The following is a 21,859-nucleotide window of genomic DNA, read 5'->3' on the forward strand; positions in this document are numbered from 1 at the left end:
TTCTAATACCTCTTCCAGTCTGGACACCAGGCTCGCAGCCCACTTTCATACCGAAATTGTTTTACGCTATATCTCGAGAGGTTTGTAATACAAACAGAAGCCAACAATGTCGTCTCATGGGTATTTTTGAGAAAAATCTAATGATGCTACTCTGGTTCTAATACCCTTTCCGGTCTGGGCGCCAGGCTTGTTTTAACTATAACTCGAGAACGCAAATAAACAACATTGGTGTCGTCTATTAGCAATTCCAAGGACAAATCAGATAATACCAATTTCCTTATGTCAATCATTTGATCATTTTTGTTGCACCACTGTCATTTTCTGCACACGAGGGCTAATTAGACCCCCCAGGACCTACAATTTGTTGCAAATTCCAAACGGCAGGCTTGTTTTTTATACTCGCTGAGGGGTTGGTGCACTAACCCCTCAATGGGGGACTCCTTGCGGTAGCAATTTTTTCTATGGTCGTGTCGCCGTTTCTGTTGTACCCCTATGTCAGGAAAGTTTTCTGACAAGGACGAACCGGGTATCGAACTTGCGACACCTCTGCACATCCTTTGGTACTTTAGGCGAGTATCTTATCGACCTGGGCTACCGCTCCGCCTTATGTCAATACTTACCATGCAAAGGTAGGCCCCAAAGAACCTATTCACGTCAAAACTTGCATCTGTGTCTTGCATCTGACACAACCTATCTCAATTTTTTAAAATCAAGTTTTTCTGCAGGACAGTGTCTGCATAAAAAGTTAATTTTTATATTTTAATAACCATACAACCTTTTGCAACATGAATGAAGTGTATGAGTTCTACACGTTATTTGGATACTTTTTTCTAGTTGGAAGTATGCCTCTGAGATTAGTGTTTCACCAGTAAAATGAGGCATTGAAATCACCCTGTAGAATAGCTTTTATTTTTTTCTCTAGTTCTGATTTTAGAGACTTTCTATTTCAACCATATATCTGTAACTGATCAGTCAACTGTAAATTCACAATGCTCATTCTATTTTTATTACAGGATTTTATAACGGTGATGACGTCGTCAGTTACGACCCAATTTCAAGTGTTAAAAATTTTCAGGATGCTTCAAATATCGCTAGCAGTGATTATTCATTAGATCCTAGGGATTTGCAAAGCGGATATCACTTGAAGTTCAGTCAGTTCCAGTGCTTGTTGACAAAACGTTTATGGCATACAAAGCGGAACTGGAAAATGGTTATCTCTGGAATTCTAATGCCATGCTTGTTCATTGCTCTTGCAATGGGCCTTGCGGTTGGGAGACCTGCTCGTAGGCCTGAGCCATCCATACACCTTACACCCCAGATGTATTCTTCTAGAGATGGTACTACCGTATCGTTCATTAGGTAACGTTAATCTTGAATACATATTTAATTACTGACAATAAAGTTATAATTGATAGTTATCAAAGATGGTTATACAAAGTTTTATTTGTATGTTAATTCCAGAGTTAGTTTAAAAATCTGGTATTTTTATATAGATTTCAGTAGTAGTATCAAAAAACACATGCGTGAGTGTATGTCAACATAATGTTTTTCCCCAGAACAGCGTGATTGCATAATCAGTGTTTATTTTGTCCAAGTGAGGAAACTGTTTCTTGAGGAGTTAATTGAATAGTTCACATCTATCAGCCGACTCAACAATCAACTGAATAGTGCTATGTACACCAGGACTGGACAAATTTTTAAAAAAATCTAGGCATCAGAAAAAAATTTTTACCCGAAGAAAAAGGTCCAAAATAATGCTTCTTTTGATTTTTTCAGAGCATAATGACCTTCCATGTTGGTAGATATGCTGTTATAAATTAAAAACGTTTTGTGCTGCTCTCAGTCAGCAATTTAGTAACTACGGGAAGAAAATTTTAGACGGCAATGCCAATTTTTTAGTTGCCGTGGTGATCTGCCGCCTGTCCAGCTCTGATATATGTAATTGTCTCAGTTAATGCAGCTTTGTTGAAACCAGTATTTGGGAATATGATAAAGTGTGTTGATGCAGGCCTGGAAGTTTGGGGGGGGGGGGCTGTAAAGTTTAGAACCAAATAAGTATATTTTTCAGGATTTGTAATTTTTCGAAAATTTGCTAGTGTTTTTTTTTGGACACCCACCCTATGCAGAGAAGAATAATAGGTCCTGCGATCATCTCCAGCTTATGAAATTATACTAATATTTCTTTTATGCAATAATGTAATTTTATGCTTTTAATGTTTCTTGCAATTTTATGCTCTTAATGTTTCTTGCAATTTTATGCTCTTAATGTTTTGTGCAATTTTATACCTTTAATATTGCATGCAAGTTTATGTTTTTAATACTTGATGCATGGTGAACTTTAATATCGGATATCGAAATACAACCTGTGTTATTAGTTGAAGTACAGCTTTAAATTGTATGGTAGAAATGGTACTTCAATTCATAAGTAGCCTATGAGAATAATTTTTCAAAAGTTTTTTTCTGTTTTATTTCCGTTTTAGTTTTTCCTGTTTTAGTGAAATCAAGTTTGTTATTTAATGATGCCATTGAATTTTTTTCTGTCGCAGTTCTGATGATTGGAGACTACCAGCTCGGAAAAATCTTTTGGAAAGTATAATAATGAAAAATTATACTTTGGAAAGCTTATGTCATGATTCTGGGAAAGGGTGAGCGATGGAGCACTCTCTTTACCTTCTATAATTGCATTTAACCTCTTACATACATGCTTTTGGCAAAAAATATATACTTGAATGGTATATAGTTGAAGTACAAATAATGCATATCAGAAATTGGTATCTTTGTTAATATTAAAAAAAATAAAGGGATAAAATAAAGAGTGGAGCAGGTTTACCCTTCTGTGCCTTCCCTTTCCAGCCATAATTTCTCTGATGTGTGATACTATATATTTTCTTACTCTCCAAACAAAGCAAAAGAGAAAAGGGAAAAATAACTAATGTGTCGAGGTAAAGGAAAAAATCGATCCATGTTCATAGGGCAGTTACCAATGAAGTGTCTTGAGGGAAAGCACTGAGATAGAGAGCCCAAATGTATTTCTTTTACTGCAGGTAGAGATATTTAATCTGTATACCATTTACAAATTTTTAAAAAAATATTTTTACAAATTAATAAAAAAAAGAGGGTAGGACTTCCGCAAGTTTTGACGTGAATATATTTGTACGTTTTCTGTGTCTTGAATTGTGTGGTAGGTACTGACATAATGAAATTATGTCATTATCATTGATTTTGTCTTTGGAGTACCTAAGAAACGATACTAATGTCGTCTATTTTCGTTGTTAACTGCTTGAGGTATAACTGAAAACAATTTATGAATCAGAACAGCTGTTCCGGTGCCCAGACAGGAAGAGTTATTGAATCCAGGGTGATATCATAGAAAGCACCTTTGAAATGTGCATGTGAGGATTTCATTGCTTTTGACTTTCATTGCTTACTTCTTCAGATATAGCTGAAAAAATTTGTTGCGAATCGCGGCAGCTGGCCCAGTGCCCAGTCGGGAAAAGATATTGAAACCTGAGTGATATCATTGAATGCACCTTTGAAATGTGCATCTGAGGATATCATTGCTTTTGACTTGCATGAGTACTTCCTGAGATATGAGCATTTAAAGAATTTCATCACACAACTTCTTGCAAATGCTCCCATTATTTTCAGATGATTTAAAAGATGTATTCACATCAAAAAAGAGTTACAGATAGTATGCAGCACTATGTAAAAATTTGTACTGGGAAGTTCTGATTATTTTTAATGTATAATCTGCTGATTGAATGCTAGAAAATGCAGTAGTTAGAAAACTAAGCCACTATGGTGGTTGAGTGGTCGCATCGTGACCCGGATACGAACCCCAGCATCGCCATAGTGGTGGACGGCTGAAGTAGGTTTTCTGTGGTTCCCAACTTGGAAGCACGAATGCAAGCCAACCTCCCCATTAAAATGTCTTGCCATAGAGAGCAACAGGCCTACAACAATACAATTATTCAATCATTACACTTCTTTAGTAGTTAGAAAAATTGATGGCAGATGGAACCACTACACACAACAAGCATTACACAGAAGCAAACTTCATGTCAGGTTCGCTACACATACACACACACATATTCCAACATGTACTAACTCATTAGAAGTTCCATAGAGGAATATGGATGAGGTGCATATATAGTCCAGCAGTAGTAGTTGGAAAGTTTCTTTCTTGACGAAATACTTGTTAAATTTATCAATATTGTTTTCGTAAAAAAAATATAAGTACTTTAGTTCATCGTCGTTCTCAATTTACAGTGGTGGTATGATCATTTTTGTGATCATTATCTTTTATTTCAATTTAATAGTGAATGTGGATTCAACATCCCATTTGAGGACTCGAAGGAACTCTGTCTATGCAAAGAAAAAGACCAGTGCACGGCTATGGATAATGATTTATTACCTTATGTAGTCAGGTCTGGTAAAGCTGTTTTTTACAATGTCACCAGCCAGAATTTGAATCAACATCTCCTTCGCACTTTCATTCGTTTCAATGAAAAGAGGCAAGTTTTTTATGAAAAATTTTATCATAACAATTTGATGAAATTGCATGAGTAAAAGATTAGTGGTATAACCGGTCTCCAAAAAGCTTTGCATTCCATATAAATCCAATATTTGAGCAATTTGACATGACATCAATTTTCATTATTAAATCAATATTTCAATGCATCTAATGCATTTTGCCATTATTATTCTTTTATTTTTCTTTCAGGTATGGTGGGTGGACACTTTCGTCTTATCTTCAAGATGATGGCAATGGAACTTCACGAAGTCAAAATGAGATCGCTGCAAAAATTTGGTTTGATAACAGTGGCTATCATGCTGCACCATCTTATCTGAATTCTTTCAATGATGCTGTCCTTAAAGCAACCATGAAAGCAGTTCCCAACTTGGCTGCGCCTTTCGGTAAAAACAATCAACAATCCTTTCATTTCTTAACTGTAAGGATATTGTTGTTATGACTTTTAAATAGTGGCAATAGTTTTTTTGTTTTAATTATTGAACCAAATTTCAAAGATGTGGAAAGGTTTAGATCTTTTCCTCTTAAACCTGAGATGGCTGCAGAGACATTATTTTCTTCTTAGGGAAGATATATAGATAGAGTACCAGGGTTTCCAATGGCCTTTTACTAATTTTAGTGATTTGAATAATTGAACAAAAAATATTTATAGCCAAATTTGGAAAAAGATTTTCTTCAGATTTTCCAAATCGCCCATCTATTTTGGAAACATTAACAAATAAAAACTATAAGTAGTATAAGTTTTATAATTTTTTATAAAATAAACACTCATTATTTTATAAATGTGATCTTTCAGTTAGTTGTCCCCCAAATAAACATTTTGTCCCGATTTACCATAGGGGTCATAAACAGCAGTAATCCTATATGGCAATCCCACAAGATGTCACCACAGAATTTTGGCCTTCCATATAAAATATCAAAACTATAATTTAAGCTATGATTAGCGATCCGTGCATCTGCGACTACACAGTCGTGCAGGCATCATGCTGGACTCTTATTCCGATGATCCTGGTTTAAAGTCAGTTTTTTTTGGCGGTTTTCATACTTTGTGATGTGAATGCAAGCTGGCCTCTCGTTTGCAAAAGTCTCTGCATAGAGATTAGGCAGACCTTCAACAGATATTCACATAACGAGAAAATTCAAGCATCCACCATCTTTATTTCAAAATATGGAAAAGAGATGGTAGCACCAGCAAAAACACGAAACCGTCAATCAATTGCTTTGACAAGGGGACACCACACACAATACCACAACACCGGTATCATTTAGAAAAGTACAACTCCAGATTGGGGTGTCAGACTGAGTTTTTTTCTAATAGGGTTTGCAATAAATATGGAACAGCTTACCTCTATGGGTCGTGGGTCCATAGTGAGATGAATCAAAAAGCCATCCATACTTAGATTAAGACAGCCATAATATTTTTTATGGGCAGTATATTCATTATTAGTTTTTTTATTCATGATATATGCTTTTATGTTGGGTTACTGTGTATTTTCGTTTATATTTGGCACCCATATTTTCCATGGACATCTCTTCAGCCACCTCATTGGGCAACTTGCTTATTGTGGCCTTTGCATTTGTGAAATCAAGCCCTGATTTAACAAACTTTGATTCAATGAATTCCTCTATTTAACAAACTTTTTTCTGAAATTTTGGTGAAAATAGAGGTCAAACCCTTATTCAACGAATAAAAACCTCGATTTAACATATTTTTTTAACTCTCCAAAAATGTTTTCTTATTTCTCGTCACCCAAAACCATAATCCAAAGATTTGACTTTCCAAGAATTGACCTCCAACCCTTCTTTGGAGACACACAAAAAACATGGGACAGGAATCTGCTCCTTTTTTTAGGTGTAAAGGAGCCAATAAAGCCATTCTCAGAATGTATGCGGGAAGGTTTCAGCAATCAGTGTAACACCAATACCATGAAACATTGTGCTGTCCGCATGTTTAGATTTCAGTAAAGAAATAAAGTTACTCCAAGTTTGTACTTTGTTTTGACAAGCAAAGAATGGCAGGTCATCTGAAGAGAAAACGTTTTTTGGTTAGTGGAAAAAAAATACAATTTCGATAGGATTTGTTAAAAATGTTGGATGTATCAAACAAACTCTTATCAAGAAATTTTTCATGCATCCTGATTTTATTTTTAAGTTTATGTATAGTTTACATATTTTTTTTTTCAATTGTCATCAGAAATAAGTTGTAACAGCAACCCCCAAAGTAAGTAGATTTTAAAATTTGCTGTTTCGAGTGTATTTATGCTCCAGATTAATCTGATCCAGATTTAACAAATAAAATTGTTGATTTCTTATGATTCATTAAATTGGGGCTCAACTGGATTTGTATTTGACACAATCACAACTTTGTCAACATAGATGTTTGAGGGGCATAAATAAACTTAGAACACACCGGCATGTACCCATCCATTAAAAATTCAGCAGAAGAATGTGTATGACGTGCATATAGGGTCGAATAGTTGCAATCTGATACAGTGAATGACATCATTACTGCCACACTTGAAGTGGTGAAGAATATCTCGCAGTGGAAATAAGACTGCAACTTCCAACTTTTTCTTAAAACTTAATGAAATTTAAATTATATTTTCAAAAAAATTACAAGTAGTTTTTAAAATTTGCTGTTTCGAGTGTATTTATGCTCCTGATTTTAATCTGGCCCAGATTCAACAAATAAAAGAATATAAATGTAATAAAGCTAATAAATTTGTAAAATTAGTTGCAGTATTTCAGTTACATAATAAGTTAGCTACTAATGAGTTGAATACTAATGCTATATTTTATTTTGTTTAACTAGTTTCCAGTCTCTGCTTTTTGTGTTCAAATATAGAATTAACATCGTTTTTCTTTTCTTTTTTTCCGAAAAGGCATTACAACTTACAGTCACCCAATGCAACTTAGTGTAGAACAGTTAGGTCAAGAGACACTGTAAGTTCCCCCCCTTCTTTTCTTTGATTCATATGTAAAAAAACTGGTTTTTCTTGCTTATATAAAATTATTTTTCATTACTTGTTCATTTCATTGCAGACTCCAGCGCTTGGGAGAAATAGGCATTGCTTTTGTATTTCTGATTGGACTCTCACTTATTCCATCTGCTTCTTCTGTATACATAGTTCGTGAAGTATCCTTAGAAGAGAAACAAGTCCAAATTGCTGCAGGCGTCAGTCCAATCCTTTATTGGGCGACTCATCTGGTGTGGGATTTGATTTGTCTTCTTATGACAGCCATGTTGGCTTCAACCGTGATTTATTTATTTGCCCTTCCGCCATTTGTACACAGGCTGAATTTTTCTGCTGTTATCACTCTGCTACTAAGTTTTGGGTGAGTATAAACATTTGCTTGATTCATTGTTTTTCAGGTTTATTTTACTAATTTTTCCCCAAAATGATATATGCCATACAGTTTTGAGATTTAAGAAGGGCCGTGGTATTATTCAAGACCTTATTCAATTTGACATTTTTATACAATGGCTGTGAAAAAACATAAAAGCCTCAAAATCATTTTCCAGTTGTATCTCCACTTCTTTCGTAATGTTTTTAATCATTTCATATAAAATAAGCTAAGAAAAGATTGTACTAAAATAAGTTAACCTGAATGCTTTCAGTTTCAGTGCACATGTTAAGATTCTTGACGTCAAACTGAACAGTTTAGATACACATTCTTTCAGTGTGAAATTTGCATATAGCTGTACACCAACAAACCCGACTGGGTTGTGTACATAGTGTAAAATGAAAAGATCTTCAGTTTCTCATCTTGTAAATTCCCATATATTCATTTATGCCTATAGTAAAATTTTGTCTTTTTTACAGTTTTTTTTTTTCTTTTTGAGTGTTTTATGAAAATTATCTTTAAATTTTTGGCAATAGCTGGGACAAATGTATATCATAGTATAACAGATGGTTGTATCTTGAATTGTATGTGCACAGTTGATAATAGAGTTGACACTTTTAAGTACATGGGGATTTTTTTAGATTCAAAACTATTCCGGAAAACATATTAATTATTTGAGTGTGGAATTTTAAATTGCAATATTAGGAAACTTTATTTTCTCAGGAATAAACATTCCAATCCATTTTAAAACAACTTTATTTTGCATTAATACAGGGGTGGGAACTCTGTGGCAATTGCGCCTCTCTGCGCCAAAATTAACATCTTGTGCCATCCTGCTCCTATAGTGTAATTTCGTATTTTTCTGCGCCAAATAGCGAATTTTGCTTCAGTATACCCGGAATTTCGGAAAAGACGGCAAAAATTTTTTGGTCCTGCTTGCAGCGAAACGATTCTTTCCGAGAAGAGTGTGTTTTATTCCACTGTACTTGAACTATCGCCTTATTCAAACTATCGGCCCCTGCATCAGGCTTTCCATCGCAGCACAAATGCGAGTCAGTTTCCGTTTTCAAAAAACAAGTCGTCACTGGAAGCAGCAGAAATTACTGTAGTCGATCGTCATTGCATTAAATCCTGATGTTTCATGAAAAAAATTTCCATTCTGGGAGTAAAAAGCGCATCTCCGCCGATTGCTAATTTAGATACTTTGCCAAATAACAAGCGCGTTAAATTGCCAATGTTGCCGAATAACGAGTGTTAAATCGCCAATGTTGCCAAATAACAAGTATTAAATCGCCAATGTCGCCAAGTAACGAGTGTCAGATCGCCAATCTCGCCAAATAATGAGTGCTGAATCGCCAAACAACGTGTTGATTCTTCCGAAATTGTAATGTAATCTCTCATCTTGCATACATTGCTAAATACCAATTTTTTATTTTTAAATTTATCAACTCCATTCCTGTTGCCACTAACTTTTTATGATATATATGTAAATTTATTTTTTCTTCCTCTCATTATTTGTAGAGACAAACATGTAACAACTGTTATTTTTTAGGGCTCACAAGCTAGCTTAAAACCGAAATGTTTTGTGTCTGTGTTTCAATTGACTAAATTGTCTTACCTTAAAATTGAATTATTTTCCATAAAAACCTATGGGGAAATCACGTTTCGACTAACAATGATTTTAGCTTACAAGTGTGATTCGGGGACAAATTATTTATCCATTGTGTATCACTGTATTTTTATTTGATTCCATGAGTTGTTAGTTATTGATGATGAATGTTGTGTTGTTTTACAGCTGGGCCTCAATACCTTTGATGTATATGTGCTCTCGGTTTTTCCACGAAGGTAGTCTGGCATTCATGGTTCTATTCACCACAAATCTCTTTGTCGGCCTGATAGTTTTGCTGGTTGTAATATCTTTGCACATGCTCAATATATCAACGGTAAGTCAACTAATTTTTTTTGAATTGAAACATTGCTTGTAAATAAATTCAATTTTTATTGAAATTAAATTTAGCATTTGTATTAATTTAAAAAAAAAAATGACAAAGCCGTTTTTCATTCATGAGCTTGATGTGGTTTTTCTTTGGTTCAGACATCAATCTCCCCAATAAGTTATCTCTGATGCCAGTTTGCTGGAGTAGGCAACTTTTCAACTTCAAGGCATGAATGCAAGCAGATTTTTCATTTGAAAAGTCTCCACAAAAAGCAATCAGGCATACAGTTTTACTAGCTATAATACCCGGCACTGCCAGAGTTTTTACCATGCATTGGCAGCATTAAAGACTTGGCAAACCATTATAAAGGCATATACATGTCTTAAACGTATTGTTTGAAGCCACAGTAACCAAAGTAAACATTCCAAAAGTCATTGTTCAAGCCAGGCAACCATTGTTGCAGACAGTTTTTTTGCCCATTTGTGATGAACTTTTAAAGTAGCCTTTCATCAGCGCTGTCATTTAAATTTTTTTTTGGGGGGGAGGGGGGGAAGAACATATACTCAATGTGTGTGTGTGTATATATTTACACCTTTTGTTTGTCTATTTCTATTGTATTTTTTGAAAGCGCCAAACAAAATTGGTATTTGATAGTGAATCCCAAAAGCATCTCAGTTCAGCAGACTGCAGGCTTTATCAAATAATTAAAAAAAAAACAACTCTTAACAGTCTTTCAATGTTTTTTTACCTTTTTAAAAAACATGGCAAGAAGCTCTGAGGGCCACATTTGGTTTGCAGATTATGGGTTGAAGACTTCTGTCCCTAGAGAAACATGAAAAATATCAAAAGAATGAAGTTACTGTTATCATTTATTTTTTAATTATTCTATCCTTTCTCTTCTCTGCATTTATGGTTTGGTTCACTGTGAATGAAATGCATTTAACTTTCTTCCATAGGATGCAGAGCAAGTATTAGAGACTGTCAAGAAAATATCATTGATATTTCCTCAGTGGAGTCTTCTTGGTGGATTGACTGCTTTGACTCAGAATCAGTTGCAAAGTGACATTTTCCAGTTGTTCGGTCAAGACACATATGTCAATCCGTTCGGCTGGAACCTGCTACTTCCAAATTACATTGCACTAATTGTTGAGGGAACATTTTTCTTTGCTTTGAATATTGCTGTGGAGATGGGATTTGTTGCTACTTCTATCAATTGGTTCAGGTATTTTTTTCTTCTTTCATTTTACATTTTTCATGCTTGACCAGAATTCTGAAAACTGGAAGGTTTCTTTCTTTCTTTATGACAAGATCACGTTTTTTTTCTGGCCTATAACACATCAAAGAAAGACTTTCAGGATATTAAATTTTTTTTATCCCTCTCTGGGGGTGTTTTCTTTTTGACCTGGGTCCTCTAGTGGTCAGAACAGGCATTCTATCCAATACACCAAAGAGACACAACTACTTATACAATTACAATGCCACAACAGGCAAAATGCCCAACGAAGTGGCTGAGAAAAAGATGCCCATAACAAATATGGATGTCATATATTTCAAAAATACAGCAATTCAATTAATACAAATATAACGCCACAACAGGCAAAATGCCCGACGAAATGGCTGAGAATCACAATCACAAAAATTATAAACAATTTATACACATGATAAAATATTATATACAATGCCCATAAAGAATATTATGGTTGTCCTATTCTAAGTATGGATAGCTTCTAGATTTACCCCAACATGTTTATCGTACTTATTTTTTAAACGTGTCAATTGTGTGTTACAATTTACTACCTCCGGAGGTAAGCTATTCTATTTATTAACAACCCTATTAGAGAAAAATTCCCTGCAACACCATAACCTTGCATTGTCCCTTACCAATCGATACTGGAGTCCCCTTGTAAAAGCAGTCGATTGGCGGTGTACTAAAAGTTCATGGTCCATCCTATCCATTCCATTGAAAATTTTGAACACTTCAATCATATCTCCCAAACACCTGCGTTTCTCCAATGTAAACATTCAAGAAATCAAGTCTCTCTTCATAGCTCAAGCCTCATGTGCCAATAAGGACGCGCGTAGTTCTTCTCTGCACCCTTTCAACCAATTCTATGTCCTTCTGTAGGTATGGTCTCCAAAATCTTACAGCATACTTTGTGCATAGTATTGTGATCTGCTGAGTAGAGACTTTCTTTCTTTCAAACTGAGAGACTGTAACTTCCCTTAATTTCAGTAAATATGTCGAGATAGTGATAGTAGAGAAAAAAAGTTGTCTCTGTCTGGAATCAAACCTGGGTCTGGCGGAGACAAACAACTTTTTTTTCCAAAGTTCATTTCGGCACCAATATCCAGAAAGTCTCTTTCCTACATCATATCCATGGGCGGAGATACGGGGGGCGTGGGGGGCATTGCCCCCCCCCCCCAGCATCAAAGGTGAAGTCGACTGATCTAATGCATATATGTATAGATGAATCGACATCATCATCATCTTGCCCCCCAGCAATAATGGCCGTGCCCCCCCAGACTTCCAAGTCTATCTCCGCCTATGATCATATCACAATTTGTGTATCTGTTTATCACTCTTAAATCCTCCACAGACACAAATTAATCATTCTGTTGAATTACACAAATTAATCGAAGTTCAAGTCTTGATGATAATGAGGGAACCAAGTGACATCCAGACTCTGTTGCACAGGCAATGTAAGCACTGTGACGGGTTTCACCAGAACTTTATTAAGAACAAAAGTTCCATTGAGTGCAAAATCAAATCAAAAATAGAAAGTAAGTAATATTTACTTTCCATTCTATTCCCAAACATTATATAGTTAATACCTTTGCTTACAAATTTTTTGGCTAACGAAGATTTTTTTTCATGATTTCTCTACCTCTCGGCTAGCAAATGTGGATTCAGCTAACAAACATTTTTGTTGATATAGATGCATATGCTAGTATAAAACAGCTGCATTGTGAGCTGAATTTTCATGCCAATAATCATCACAATTACTCTCACTTGAGTCTGATTAACTCATGTCCACTTCAGAATGTTTTTACAGGTGTACCTTTACGTATCTTTCTGAAGTTTTTGAACCATTTCATGTAAAATGAAAGATACAGCTTCAGAAAATATCAAATACATTGGTAAAAAAGAGCCTGTGTTTCCAAAGCACATGTTCTTTCAGTGCAAGGCCCTTAGCAACAAACTGAAGTCTGGATATTCTAAAGCTCATCTTTTCCATCTCTGCAGAATTAAGTTGGCCAAATCGTAGATGGATGGGGACACCTACTAACTTGACTGGGTTGTGTAGAGAAATGAAAATCTACGGGAAGAAGGAAGATATTGAAGATCTTTTCATTTTACACTAATGTATGCACACGCAACAAACTCCAGCTTTAGTAGACTAAACACTGTGTGTGTGTGTGTGTACATTAGTGTAAAATAAAAAGATCAATATCTCTCATGTTCCTGTAGATTCTCATTTCTCTAATTATGAAGCAGTTTATTTTAGCCTTCACTGTTTTTTTGTCGTTTTTTTATAGCGGTCCTCAGTGTTTTAAAAACCTAGGAATCTTTAAATTTTAGGCAGAACCTAGAACCGTTCAAAAAAATTTCCACAGAAACCTATGGGAAATCATGTTTTGGTTTTCAAAGATGAGTCGTTCCAGAATTATGTTTGCTAGCCGAGGTATCGCTGTATTCCTATAACATTATCCTGTGCTAAAATTTGACTGGACTTAGAGATTGTAGGTTGTAAAACAAACATGTTTATAACAATTTCTAATATGTTTATGCAATGGCTTTGTCTTTGCTTGCAGGAAATGGATATTGTTCCAAAATGCAATAGAAAAGGATGCAAAAGATGATAAATCAGAGGATATTGTGAAACTTCAGAATGTGTGCCAGGTAACAAGAGTATCTCTATTATTATTGACATTAATTCACTATTGTGTATCAACAGTAATAGTGTATGTACATTGCTATATCTAGATGTCAATGTTGTGGTACAAAGAAAAGCTGGTGTATCATCAACATTAAGTTCTTTGAGCTTAAGGAGTGTACTTTTGAGATTAAGGAGAGGACTTTGAGTAAAAATGATAATGGAATCCTTCATCCGAAACAATTTAAAATGTGTAGGTGGATCTCAGATATAAACAGAATTTTTTTTTTCAATTGTAGAAGACTGTTTTAATCGTCAGCAACATTGAATTTTCAGAAGTACTGTAAAATGTTAACATCTCTGAAATTCAAATTTTTCATGTAGCAAAACCTGTATGAAACAATGTCAAGAGACTGAAATAATATTCAGTTTTATAAAGGTACGCATCAGAGCACTAATCATTGAACATATTATATTTTGATTCCGCCGTTCAATATACAGGTTTGCGTCTCACACAGTGTCTGTCTGAGACAGGTTTTAATGTAACAACAATTTCCATGAGAGAGTGATAGCAAAATATCCTCGCTAAGGTCAGCAACACATGATTGTGAAAGTTTTAACAAATGAAAATGTGGAACTCGTTCAGATTTTCCTTAGATTAGAAGCATAGTTTGGCAGTAACGTGATATTGAAGTTAGAAGTATACAAATGGCATAGAATGTGTTTCGATGGTCAAGAAAAATTTCGAAAATTTGTGTCATTCTTGTTGACTAAGAAGTATAGCATTATGTTAGGGAGCATCTACCAAATTTGCAATCTCATTCTCTATGGCAGTTTTTTTTAGCATCTAGGGTCATTGTGTAGGTCTTTTTTTTTCTCCATGAATGGCAAAAAATAAATTACAAATACTATTTTAGGCTTTTAGAGTGAGTCAAGGCAGCAACTTTTGTTCTAAAAGTCATGGAATCTGTGTTCACAATGTGAGCTTTTTACTAGAAATTCAGGAATGTCACATTAGAAAATCAGGAAAGAGACATTAAAGAAACTGCACTTAAATACCATTGAAGCATTTCCCTTTACAGTACAAATTTATCGCACTTTGCCTTTAATTTGTTTGGCCCTTTGACAAATCAATTACAGCCCAGGCTCAATGAACAGAAGCTCATTAATTTAGGCAACTAAAGTCATTTGGTGAGCTGTGATTTAAAATCATTTATTTGACTCGCGTAGAGAAGTGTTAGGAGGAGAAAGATTCTCAGATGATGAATAAATGAAGTTCCTTGTGTGTGACCACCAGGGTAAGAAGAATACAATTGTGACAACCTGTGCCATGCTTTGTCTGCCTTACATATTATTTCAAAGTTATCAAATTAGGCCTATTAACATAATTGACTCACCTTAATTAGGGAACAGCTCATGTCCTGGTAATATGACACCATTTGATAAGCACTTGGGTGTAAAAGTGACGATACATCTCTTTCATATAGGAGGAAAAATCATGGCAGCTACTGCAAAACTGGTTCAACAATTGAACAAGCCAACCAATCCCACGCTTCAGTTTATAGGTGGCATCACTTTTGCTCAATATTGCTCGGCCGAGGCCTATACAAGAGAATGTATATGTACATGAGAACCGCAACAACCTTTAGCATCGAAACTGGAATGGTTGTCAGGACCAACGCACCTCCATTCTCAATGAATTTAGAGCTGAAGCTAACATGTATGTACTGAAAGCGAGAACCCAAACAAAGAAAAGAAAACAATTAAAAAGTACCGGTGTCTGCAGCCATCCACACTTTAGACACATTAGCCCCGTTCACATGTGCAATAAAATATCCTGGATAGTTCCCGGTAACTGTGATTTTCACTACAAACCATTCACATGCCATTTAGCTTATGCCAGTAATCCGCCTCTTCTTTCTGGAAGTCGTCACTGGTTACGTGGGTTGAAAGGAAGTGCTTGATTCAAGATGGCTGACAAAAGAGCTTGCAGTAGTTTTCGCAGCGCAAAGGTTATGGGAGAGAAAGCCGGTGTCAACCACCAATCCACCCCAAGAAAGATGGGGGTTTTTTTATGAGCTTTTCTCCCACCTTTTTTTTCCCCTCGAAGGGAAGAAACTTGCAATGCTGGTAATTATCACCAAAGCGACCCCCCCCCCCTAATCTTGCACATGTGAATGGGGCTATTAAGGTTACATATTTACTTACACAATGCACTGTATATTTTCATCCCGTAGAATGGCAGTAAACCAAAATTTTGAAATAATTAGAAATCTTTTTTGGAAAAAATCTTCAGGAAAAATCTTTTTTGCAAGCTACCCATTGAATTATTAACGTATTGCATCTCACGGCCATGTTTTTATTTACAAAAGTTTCAAATATTACAGGTGTACCAAACTCATATTGGAATAAATTATGCTGTGAGGAATGTCAGTTTGAAGATCACTAGAGGAGAGGTATGTATATATTTCATCTACCCATTGCAATTTAATGTTTCTCCCAGATTTTATGTCTCTGCAAGCCATTCTGGAAGAAATCCAGACAACAGGATGAATCCACTCTGTTTCATAGTTTCTTGGTTCATTTTTGATTGTGCATTTATACATATTAAAGCTTGTTTTTGCCCTTTCACAAATACAGTGCTTTGGTCTTGTGGGAGCAAATGGTGCTGGTAAGACCACTCTATTTCGAATGTTGAGTGGTCAGTTGACTCCATCTTCCGGCTCTATAAGGATTGGTGATTATTCAGGGTAAGTTATTTTGAAAAGTATGTTTAACATGTGCGCTTACTTAAACAGTAATCTTAATTACGTTAGAGAAAAAACTGTTGTGATTCTTCCTTATGTAAAACTGATGCCAGCGACATGAATCATCATTGATTTTTGACTATAAGTCACCAACTTTACAATATCTACTGTATTTTAATGTGTATAAGGTACTCTATCCCCTCCCCCCTGATTTTTTGGGCTTAAAATTTGTAAAAAGGTTGAAAAGATATATCTATAATATATAAAAAACCCCTATTATTTTTGAGAAAAACAGGTTCCTTTATACACATTAAAATATGGTATTCTATACATTGTGAAGTTGAGTTAGTGAGTTAAGCTGAACTAATTTCTTTTGCTTTTCAGAAGGATGCTGTCCAAAGCAAGTGGCTACCTGGGTTATTGTCCACAGAAAGATGCTCTAGATGAGCTGCTTACACCGAGGGAGCATCTGATTCTTTACGCTCAGCTGAAAGGAATTCATCCCAAGTGTATACATCAGGTAAGACTTCATACAGTGCAATGATCTCTCACTTATATGTCGATGCAAGGAATCAAAGAAAAAAAGACACATAAGTGAGAAAGGCATATAAAGTGAATAGCGTTATTTACCTATATCTTTGACATAGAGTGCAGAAAATCATCTTATAACTGAGAGAAACATGTAAGTGAGTAGGTGTACAAGTGAGAGATCACTATATTTAGTTAACACAGGAAGTTGGTTTTCTGAAGTTCCCAACTTTGAGGAGCTAATCTCCCTGTTAAAAAGTCTCACCACAGAGAGCAACAGGCCTGCAATGGCACAAATATTCAATCATTATACTTCTTGAAATATAGAAGGCATCACTAAAAATTCACACAACACTTCACATGCACTCAGACTGTTAGGTACACACACTCTCTCACTATTCTGTCACAACTAATTTGGTAGTAAATTGCCTGTGGCAATAGGCCAAAGTTGTGCTCAGTTTGAAAGAAAGATAAAGTAAAGCTCTTGTCTATAAGAATATTCTAGGGACCTAAAGAATGGAATATTGTTATAGACAGGTTATTGTTATAGATAATTTGAACATTTGCGTTATTACCTATTAAATAGGAATTCTGCCAGGACCCAAGAAAATATTGTCATGGGCAGGTTTATCATTATAGACAGCATTTTTATAATATGCAGGCTTCACTGTATTATGTAACGAGGATTTTACTGACATAATGAGCAAGAGTTGTTAGATATGAAAATTCTAAGGCATGAGTGAGTGCTTCGGTACTGTGCTGTTTTTGTTTAAGGTTTGTAATGTTATGGAACCAGCTTTCACATTATTTGTCACTATACTCATCGAAAACATCATGTCCTTCAATTTTGATATCACTGAAGTCTTAGTTGATGGTTTTTCTACTGAATGGGGCTTTCCTTTCTCTGGCCCCCCTTCCATAGTGAGTTCAAAAAGATGATCTTTCAATTGTTTCCTGCAATGTACTGTGTTCTATTCCAAGTTTTGCTGCCATTTTTTTTCATAGTGACACTTTTGTCGTCTTTGATAGTCTCGTCAGTACTTACCATGTTGCATTCTGTACATGTGGCGCAAGTGCATCTGTGGCTGGGTTGATATTTTTATGCTAGTTTTTTCATTTCTGAAATATTTCCACCCATCAAATATTAGTAGTTCCCATGCAAATGAATCTTTTAATATACGCTGAACTCTCACGGATTTTCTCTTTGATAAGTTCTATATTTCTTTTCTATATTTGTGAAAATTTTCTTGCTCATTAATTTCCTCATATTAATGTAAAGTTCAGTGTTATTGATATTTTGGAGAGTGATTTTAAAAAAATTTTTTCCTTTAATTCTTTAACTAGGTTGTAGAACAAGCTTTGAAAGGTTTCGATTTGAGTGGTCATTCTGAATGTTCTGTGAGATCTCTAAGCGGAGGAACCAAGCGGAAATTATGCACTGCTATAGCAATGATTGGATCACCATCTGTAGTTCTGTTGGTATGTACTTGTTATCATCCTTTCTTGTTTGGCAGAAAGTTCTACTGTGTATTCATGTGGGTATCATGATTGTTTTTCATCAGAAAGAGAAAGCCCAGGTCACATGTCATCTATGCAGTGGGCACTGTGGTGGTCGGCCGAAGGGGATTATTTGTAGTTTTCTAACTTTGAGGCGAGACAGACTTGCATCAAAAAAATAAACAAACTCGCTTCCTAGAGAACAATCAGTGATAATTAAATTCATATATACAAGTAAGTATTAGAATTGTTTATGGCATTGCTTAATGCTCTGAGCGGTAGGAAGTTCAACACGAGGGTATTGTCGACGAAAAGCACGATGAACAGTTGTTATGGACTCACACTTCACGAAGCTTAGAACACAAAACGATTTCTGTTGTGCAGTTGCCATCTTGACAAACACTGAAGTGGCATCCGAAGGAAGAGCGTTAGTGCTACCTGTCGGCAACTGTGTGAAACTTGAGATTTCCCTCTTTCTACCTATACATTGTTCAATTAAAGCATATTAAAAGCTGAATAGTTATGATTTTTTTAAATCACATTATTTTTTTTGAAACACTATGGCAAATGAGTATCGGTAAAATGTGACAACTCTGTTTTTCTTTCCCTAATAGCTGATTGCAAAATTTCCAAATCGTTCCATTTTTAAAAAAAAATTCTATTCTAAAACAGGACTTTTTCCTTGGAGCCAAAATCTCACATTTTTGGTATTCAGCCATTGTGAAGCGTTAAAATGGAACTGTCCATGTCATTTTTCAAGGTTTTTCCGCTTGGTTTTTTTTTTTCTTTTTCTCTCATTTATTATTTTATCTAATTCTGAATCAAATCCTTACAACTAATGTCTAAAAAAAATGTGATTGCTAGTAAGAGCCATGTCTTGACTTCTTAGCAATTTTCATCCCGCTTATATTGTTCTGTATTTATGAATAAAATTGAATTTAAAAAACTCAGAGGGAACTCATAAAATTTAGACTATTCAAAAATTTTAATTAACTTAGTTCAAATTAGCCAAGTACGCCTGTATTTCCCATTTGACATGCTTGTGTGTGTGTAACAGATATTTTATTAAGTAAGTTTGTATTGTATGCATAGGATGAGCCGACATCCGGAATGGATCCAGGCAGCAGGAGACTTGTGTGGAATAGCATCATGCAGGTTACTACAAAGAAACAAAGAGCAGCTGTGATTTTGTCTTCCCATAGGTTAGTGTGAGCGAATCTGGAAAATTATTTTCAACACTTTTAAAATTTAATATCATATATTCTGAATGAAACCTCTTTACTGATCATCTGTTATACAGCATGATCTGTAAGACGGAAGTGTTAGCTGATGAAAAGGTTCAATCTCTGGATGATTTAGTTTACATTACTCAAAATTTAAAAAAGGGAAAAATTATTTTTACATTATCTTCATTGACCAGACTTTTCAATGTGTGAAACAGGCATCTTTTTGTGACTTAATTGAAGAAAACTGTTAACTGTATTATAACAGTAGTGGCTTACATGTCTTTTTTTTTATTTGACTATTTTTCAGCATCGAAGAATGTGACGTGCTTTGTTCAACGATTGGAATCATGGTTAATGGCCAAATACTCTGCACTGGTACTCCCCACGAATTGAAAAATAGGTGTGTCAAGTTTTCGTTATTCATTATAACTTTACCATTACTCTGTTTTTATGTAATTGTGATGCTCATTTTCGAAATAGGTGAAACGGAACCCAGCTAATCCCAGAGACTAGGACCTGTTCAGATTAGCAAAAAAATTGGATTACCATCATTGATATTTTGAGCTTGATTTTCTTTTAACATTGAATGACAATGATAATCCCTGTATATTAGCCTGGAGTTGCAGATGTGATAATTCCATGTAACAACAATCAAGAGTTGATTAGAGCTTGTCTTTCTTTCTCAAAAATTCAATGCATGCAATGAGTATGCAAGGCTTCCATAAATATAAGAACACAACCAGGTGTAGACTGGGGGCCTTCAGTCTCCTGATTCTATGCACTGGGCAAGTCCTTTCTCCCATCTTTTTTCATTCACCTCTTTTGAGCTATTTGAATCAAGTGATAATTACATTTGTATAAATAAATGTAATTATCACTTCTTTACATACATGTAAATACAAAGGCCACAACAGACAAAATGCCCAACGAGGTGGCTGAAAAAAGATGCCCATAAAAAATATGGATGTCGAATGCATATCTAAACAATATCAAAAATACAGTAATCCTATAAGAGTGATAGAAAACCAATAATTGTGATAAAATATAAATATACTCTGCCCACACACACACACACACATAAAAAAAATTATGGTTGTCTCAAAGAGATAGATGTAGAAATATTTATATATTGTAAAATATTTCGTATTTCTACAATATATAATATATATATAGGATACCATACAGCAGCGGTTCTCAACCTTTTTTGACTCACGGAGCCTTTTTCAGTATATAATTTCTATGGCGGAGCCGTTTGACTCGAGGAGGCCTTTTTTGTACATAATTTTTAATGCAAAACCATGTGGGCCTCTCTTATTTACTTATCTCTATCAAATCTACTGATTTATTTTATTTTCCTCGAGTCGCCGCGGAGCCCCTGGGAGGTGCACAGGGAGCCCTTGGGGCTCCGCGGAGCACTGGTTGAGAACCTCTGCCATACAGAATACTTTCTACACATATTTATACAGAAATATGTAGAACCTATGATTATATATATATAAAACTGTTCTATATTATGTAACTTATTGTCTATCACATTTTCCCTTTTATTTTTCATAACTAATACAAATTGAAGGGTCTGCTGTGAAAAAGGAGGTAGCTCCATTTTGGCACCTTTGAATCAAGTCCACTTCAGGGTTTAAGCTACAGTCGCATTTTTCGCAAAATGCGAAAGTAGTAGCCACTTTCACAAAAAAAGGAGGAACAAGGAGGTATGAAACAAGTAGACATCCAACCATCAATCATTACATTAGCATTGTAGCATTTTGCTAAAGCTTTTCCCCCATTTTCACGTTTTTTGCGAAAGAAATATTTTATCCAGCTTAAACCCTGGTCCACTTTCTTGTTAAAAAAACTATATTTCCTTTGTTTTGTGCTAGACAAAACTAACTTTAGCAGTTAGCACCTATGTCTCTCAATAGATAGAGCTAACACCGGGAAAGAAAGGAGCAAAAAAAGGGGGGCGACTCCTCCGTGGTTGAATGGAAGAAAAATTAAGCTACCTCGTGTTTCTGCAGCGAAGCCTTCAATTTTACAAAATTGACAGTTTTATTGTGAACTCCAATAATTCAGTGTTAAAAAAAATACAATTTGATAGCGCTAAAACATTTTGAATAGTTTTTCTGGACAAAGTTGACCAAATGGCTGTTGTTGGTATAAGTTCCCCCCCCCTCAA

At 35.2% G+C, this 21,859-nt stretch overlaps 1 protein-coding gene across 3 annotated transcripts in view; it reads left to right on the plus strand.

Annotated features, from left to right (window-relative positions):
• The window catches only part of LOC149067508 (phospholipid-transporting ATPase ABCA1-like), a 188,392-nt gene that overhangs the window by 155,095 nt on the left and 11,438 nt on the right, over positions 1-21,859 (plus strand). For 2 of the 3 annotated variants that reach the window (XM_089252756.1, XM_089252758.1), the window contains 15 exons: positions 1,014-1,359; positions 2,547-2,645; positions 4,320-4,514; positions 4,724-4,917; positions 7,414-7,474; positions 7,574-7,867; positions 9,672-9,819; positions 10,770-11,035; positions 13,627-13,714; positions 16,076-16,144; positions 16,329-16,438; positions 16,820-16,955; positions 18,308-18,442; positions 19,553-19,662; positions 19,994-20,086. In XM_089252756.1, coding sequence (XP_089108882.1) covers positions 1,014-1,359; positions 2,547-2,645; positions 4,320-4,514; positions 4,724-4,917; positions 7,414-7,474; positions 7,574-7,867; positions 9,672-9,819; positions 10,770-11,035; positions 13,627-13,714; positions 16,076-16,144; positions 16,329-16,438; positions 16,820-16,955; positions 18,308-18,442; positions 19,553-19,662; positions 19,994-20,086 — 2,344 coding nt within the window. The remainder of the gene's footprint in view (positions 1-1,013; positions 1,360-2,546; positions 2,646-4,319; positions 4,515-4,723; positions 4,918-7,413; positions 7,475-7,573; positions 7,868-9,671; positions 9,820-10,769; positions 11,036-13,626; positions 13,715-16,075; positions 16,145-16,328; positions 16,439-16,819; positions 16,956-18,307; positions 18,443-19,552; positions 19,663-19,993; positions 20,087-21,859) is intronic. The other variant, XM_089252757.1, reaches the window with a different exon arrangement.

This window comes from Pholcus phalangioides, unplaced genomic scaffold (assembly GCF_987345545.1).
Source record: "Pholcus phalangioides strain wild (caught in Gottingen) unplaced genomic scaffold, Ppha-v1.0 ptg000030l_1, whole genome shotgun sequence".
In the NCBI taxonomy this organism is placed as follows: domain Eukaryota; kingdom Metazoa; phylum Arthropoda; class Arachnida; order Araneae; family Pholcidae; genus Pholcus; species Pholcus phalangioides.